The 5,469-nt window shown below is 52.8% G+C and overlaps 1 protein-coding gene and 1 long non-coding RNA gene across 2 annotated transcripts in view; both read left to right on the top strand.

Annotated features, from left to right (window-relative positions):
• LOC138177431 (uncharacterized) overlaps positions 1 to 4,830 on the top strand; it is a 6,736-nt gene extending 1,906 nt beyond the window's left edge. The window contains exons 2-4 of the long non-coding RNA XR_011172498.1: positions 3,937 to 3,971; positions 4,227 to 4,240; positions 4,814 to 4,830. This is a non-coding gene — a long non-coding RNA (uncharacterized lncRNA). The remainder of the gene's footprint in view (positions 1 to 3,936; positions 3,972 to 4,226; positions 4,241 to 4,813) is intronic.
• A 319-nt stretch (positions 4,831 to 5,149) lies between these two features.
• The window catches only part of TNNT3 (troponin T3, fast skeletal type), a 29,674-nt gene continuing 29,354 nt past the window's right edge, over positions 5,150 to 5,469 (top strand). Inside the window, exon 1 of the mRNA XM_069108619.1 lies at positions 5,150 to 5,312. Coding sequence (XP_068964720.1) covers positions 5,150 to 5,312 — 163 coding nt within the window. The remainder of the gene's footprint in view (positions 5,313 to 5,469) is intronic.

Below are 5,469 nucleotides of genomic sequence, written 5' to 3'. Positions count from 1 at the left end.
AGACACAGAGAGACAGAGATAGAGGAAGGGAGAGACAGAGACAGAATGACAAACAGAGAGACAGGGAGAGAGAGAAACAGAGACAATGAGCAGTGTGATAAGCTTAAGGGAATTTACCAGAGAAAAGTAAGGAGCTAGAAATGAACTTGGCACTGGGCAAGGAGAGTCCCACATTCAGTCTGCCCTCTCTGAGACTGTTTTCCCATCTGGACTATGGGCCCTGAGTCTCCTGCCTAACAGCAGTAGGGGAAGAAAGGGAAAGGTCTTTTCAGTGAGCACCTACTGGAGGAAGTGACTTGGGGAGCCCTTCCTTGGTCTCTGCCCCCCTGCCTGGCATGCCCTGCCCTCTAGGCATGGCTCAGCTCTGCTCTGGGGCTGGGAGAGACAGGAGAAAGTTCACAATCTTTGCCTAAGACAGGCTCTACCTGGGTCAGAGAAACGCCACTCTGATCACCCTTGGAGAGACTCTGCGGTGTGGAGGGTGTCTCATTTTCCTCCTCTGTAAAATGGGGGTTGGCCCAAGGCAGGGTGAGGGGCTGCTGCATCCATGGTCTGCAAGTCCCCTTTCATCAATATTATTCCCAGTTTCTCAATACAGGGAACTTTCAAGCAGCCCATAAATGGACTAGCTTGCCCCTATAAGTAGTGAGTTTCTCATCAATGCAAGTATTCAAGCAGAGGAGGAACGACGGCTTTTCAGGGATTCTCAATTCAATTCAGTTTAATTCTGTCAGTTGGTCATTCCTGCCTCAGATGGACTGTTAAACCAGGCAATATCTAAGGTACCCGCCAAGGTTCTGCTTCTATGATTGCAGGAAGGCTCTGCTGTGGGTCAGTCACGAGAGCTCCTTCTTACGACAAGCCCATCCCACGTCCCTTCCCCCACCCAGTCCCTAAGGCACGTGGTCAGTCAGTCGGCCAACAGCCATCCTGGCACCCAAGGGGAGAGTGGGGAGCAGACTGTTAGCCTTTGCCAGGGGATCAATCACCTTTCTTTAAATTCTCCCACCCAAGGGCCATCCCACTGCCTTTATCTGCTCACTTAAGCATAGTGGACTCCAGACTAGAAGGACCTCAGAGGTCATCTGGACCAATCATTTTCTTTGAAGAGCTGGGGTGACTGGCCTGAGGTCCCACAGATAGTAAACAGCAGGCATTTTCTACTGACCTGACTCCCCAGACAGAGTATTGGCACTGGGGGCTGTGGAACCTTTGAACCTGGAACCTGGCATCTAGGCACCTTGGGGGCAAGCTTAAAGACCATCTAGTCTAACCTGATTTTACAGGGGAAGAAACTGAGGCCCACAGGGGAAAAGACCTTGCTCTCTAGGGTAGACTGTTAAGGTGCTGATCCCGAGGTTAGGGAAGGCCTTGTAGTTCTGGCCTTCCTCCTCTTCTGACTACTGAGGGATGGGATGGCAGGTGGCCTAGAACAAATGAATTTCTTGTTCCTCCCAGTTTCCCTGGGCCCTGTCTCAGATTGTGGCTTCCAAGGTCTGCAGGAGCAGAGTTTGGATGTTAGTTCTGCCTTCAAGGCCTACTCCAGCCAGCCCTCCAGGCTTCTGCTTCCAGGGAGCCCTCCAGGCAAGGTGCCAGAAGCCCAGACTTGCTGCCTTCTCAGGCCCAAAGCCTGGCAGTGGAGTTTAGGCCCTTATAGGGTATGAACAGGGTCAGAAGGATTATTCTTAGCAACAGGGACAGAAGGCTGACCCTTCTGGAGCCCTCTCCCCAGCTGCCCAAGGAAGGACACACTTGGACTTCTTGAGTTTCAGGCCAAGAAGCCTCCTTGGCTAATTTTGGAGGCTGTCATAATCTTCAAGAAAGGTTGGGGGCTCCTTGGTCCCCAAAGGAGCCCCTTATAAATAGCCATCAATAATGCTGCTGGGGTTGGGCAGCTCGCTCCTGTCTAAGTGACAGCAGGCCAGTTGGGCTCAGGAAACCAAGGTGCCCTCCTTAAGACTACCCCTTGGGCCACAATGGGCCTGCTGAGGCATGGCAGAAAGGCCTAGCCTGCATCAAAACCATCCCTGCCTTTGGCCCCTAGTCAGCAGTCGTCATTCTCTGATTGCATCTCACAGTTGTCTACACTAGGAATACACCTTATTCCCTTGCCAAGGTAGGAGCACTTTTGACCTAAATTTTGCCTATCCTAGGGTCTAGCACAGGGTTCCACATACAGTAGGAGCTTAATATTGTTTCTAGAAAGAAGGAATACACATTTCTTCCATATTGTCAGAGCTGTGTCTACACTGGAGGCCCCACGATTCTGGCCTTCAAAGATCATAGGACCCTGGAAGCATCGAGGGGTAAAAGTAGCAGAAAGGCCAATTTAGGGGCAGCCAGGTGGTGCAGTGAGTGAGAGCACTGGCCCCAGCGTCGGGATGACCTGGGGATCGAATCTGGGCTCAGATACTCAGCACCACCCCCAGAAATAACTGGCCTTGTAACCTTGAGCAAGTTACTTAACCCCAATTGCTTTAAAAAAAAAAAAAAAAAGGCCAACTTAGTCTTTTTCTCTGCTTTTTTTTTTTTGGAAGGGGGAGGGCAGGGCAATTGGGGTTAAGTGACTTGCCCAAGGTCACAGGGCTAGTAAGTGTTAAGTGTCTGAGGCTGGATTTGAACTCAGGTCCTCCTGACTCCAGGGCCAGTGCCTAGCCGCCCCAATTTAGTCTTTTTCAAAATCTTTATTGATATCTTTTGTTTTTACATCAACTAAAATTTCTCCCTCCTCTCTCCTTGAGAACCATCCCATGTTACAAATAACTTTTTTAAGGGAAAAAAGAAAAAGAGGAAGAAAGATTTAGGAAGAAAGAGGCATGGCCTTAGACTCCCAGCTTGGAGGTGCCCAGAGGCTATCAGTGCCATCCTCACCAGATCCAGCCTACTCCCTGCTGCTCCTGCCTCGGGGTCCGATTGTAACTTGAGGTGTCTTTCCCTCTCCCTTTGGGGTATTTTTACTGAGGAGACATATCAAGGAAGGAATGTGAGTTCAGAAAATGGGTCTAGGTAGGGGGAGGCCACTTGCTAAACACAATCTATTTTGAGCAACCAGGAAGCTTTAGTCTCACCACCAGCCTGCAGGGGAAATATTAGCAGCCCCATTGTGCAGACAAGGAAATGGAGGTTCTGCCTAGCAAGCTCCGGGCCTGGCTTATTAACAGCTACAGCCCTCTCAAAGTGAGTCTGAGATCACAGCTTGAGTTGGGGGGTCTTGTAGAAGAGCCTCTGATCCAATCTCCTCAGACTGACAGAGGACAAGCCTGAGGTCCGAGGGGCCTGAGGGCTGCTCAGTAGCACACAGGACCAGGTCCTCCTTCGAGGGCTCCCTGGTCAGTGCTTTCCCTCCCTCCCCATCCTTTCTTGCCATGGGCTGGGCCTGATGACCCGTGAGGTGCTCCCCCCTCACAGTGCTGCTGTCTGTGGATCTTCCCTGAGCTTGAGGACTCTCCAAAGTCAGGGTATCCCCAACCCCCCCCTTCTCAGCACAGGCTGGGCACGGGTGGGGGCAGCACAGGGGACAGGGGGGAATACGTCTCTTACTTTTCCAGTCAGAAAGCTGCTGGGGTTGTACTCAGTGAGTTCAGGAGGACTTCCACTGGGCATTTGTGCATGTCCAGGGCAAAGGTATGTGGAGAATCGCTGGGGACCTTCCAGGAAGCAGTGACTGAGGTCCAGGAGCCAGGCTGCACAGGGGATCCTCCCAGGATGTCTAGGGAGGGCTGAAGTGGGGGTGGGGAGCAGCAGGTTGACCAGACTTTGGAGAGGCCATGTGCCTAACTGGTAACAGCTCTACCCGGCACCTTTTGAACTGTCCACCCACAGGAAGGATGAAAAGCCAGGCTGCTGTGACTGACATCTTTGTGTTCTCCTTTCTCCTCTATCCCCTCTGTTTCTCTCCCTCTCCTCTCCTGCCTCCCCCTTTCTCTCTCTCTCCAGAAACCCAGCACCGCCACCATGTCTGACGAGGAGGTGTGAGTACAAAAAGAGACCCGTTCAATCCCTCACCCTGGGGCTGGGGGACACTCGGACCTGCAACTTATTTTTACCCTTCAGACAAAAGTCTTCCCAGGGGACTTAGTCATTTTAAGTGAAGAGACCAGCAAATAAGTACAGCTTTGATGGGAGCCAAGTGGGTGGGGGGACGGGGCCTTGGAGGGGGGGACTGAGATTTTGTTTGTGGCTGATGATCAGACTGAGAAACTCTCCCTGTTTCTTTTTCCCAACAGTGAACAGGGTGAGGGTAAGTCTCCAATCTTCCTTTTCTTTGCCTTTCTGGGGTGGGATACTCAGCGATAAGGGGGTGGTGTTGCTGGTCCCTTAAACTGTGACTTATAATTTAGTTTTGGGCAAAGTTTGTCCACTTTGTGCCCAGACCCCATCTTCCAGGGGCGCAGATGGGAGTGTGGGCAGTAAGGGGGCACTCAGGGCCACAGGCCTGGGGGGTTTGCATCTAACCCCACAGGAAGCTCATTACATACATAAACCCTCAGAACCGTCCCCAGTTGGTGTGTTTGCTAAAGCAGGGCCCCGTGCCAGTGAGTCCTGCCCTGGTGTCTACCACCACTGGCTGCTGGGTTCCTCCCTCAAGCCTTTAGCATCAAGGAAGGAGGACTGGAGAGTGGGTCTGCTTCTCCTCCTTTGGGTCAGTCCTCTCCCAGAGACCCCCCCCCCACTAGCCCCTGGGAGGCCCATCTCTCCTTCCCATCCCTCCTCCCACCTGTCAGAGGTCAATGGCTCACCCTCCCTCCCCGGGCCAGGCCAGACCTCTCCGCAGCTAACGTGGCCCTTCTCTTGTGTTCTTATCCCAAAGCAGAAGAGTACCAAGAGGAAGGTAATTGGGAAACCCTGCCCCTCTGGGCTCTGGGGTCTTCCTCTCCACCATCTTTTTCTCCTGCCTGTAGTCCTTCATCTCCTCTTCCTCTTCTTCTTTCTCAATGAATATTTCATCAGCGTTATGATGAAATAGAGGCTTTGGCCTCCCCACTAACCGCTCCTGCCTCCCCCCATTAATCTTTCCACATTGTTGTTAATGGTAGTTAATGAATGCCTAACCTTCATTACTGTCTCCTAATCAGCCTTCGTTCCCTCAATTAATATCCATTAATGAGACTGCCACCATGATTAATATCCGTGCCTTGGGGCTCGCCCTATGGAATTAACATGTACTGGGGCACTGCATCTGCTCACCAAGCCCCCTTCCCGACGCATTCCTCGGGCTCAGGCGCCCCTTGGGCCGCGTCTACGCCGACTGACAGGAAGAGCACTTGGGCTTACTGGAGCGCCTTGGGTCATGCGTGACTACTGGTCCCGCAGTGGGAGGAGGGGAACCCCACCGCGGAGGAGGGCCTGCCCATTCCCCAAGGCCCCGGGGCAGTCCTGAGGGGTTTCTATCTGCGCAACTAGGGCTGAGGGGGAGAGGGCTGGGGGGGAAGGATTGAGGGGAGAGGGCTGAGGGGGGAGGGCTGGGGG

The sequence above is a fragment of the Petaurus breviceps genome, unplaced genomic scaffold (genome assembly GCF_028583685.1).
Source record: "Petaurus breviceps papuanus isolate PSGF00001 unplaced genomic scaffold, PetGlider_PUasm1.0 90410, whole genome shotgun sequence".
Lineage (NCBI taxonomy): Eukaryota > Metazoa > Chordata > Mammalia > Diprotodontia > Petauridae > Petaurus > Petaurus breviceps.
This window is presented reverse-complemented; position numbering and strand designations above follow the sequence as displayed.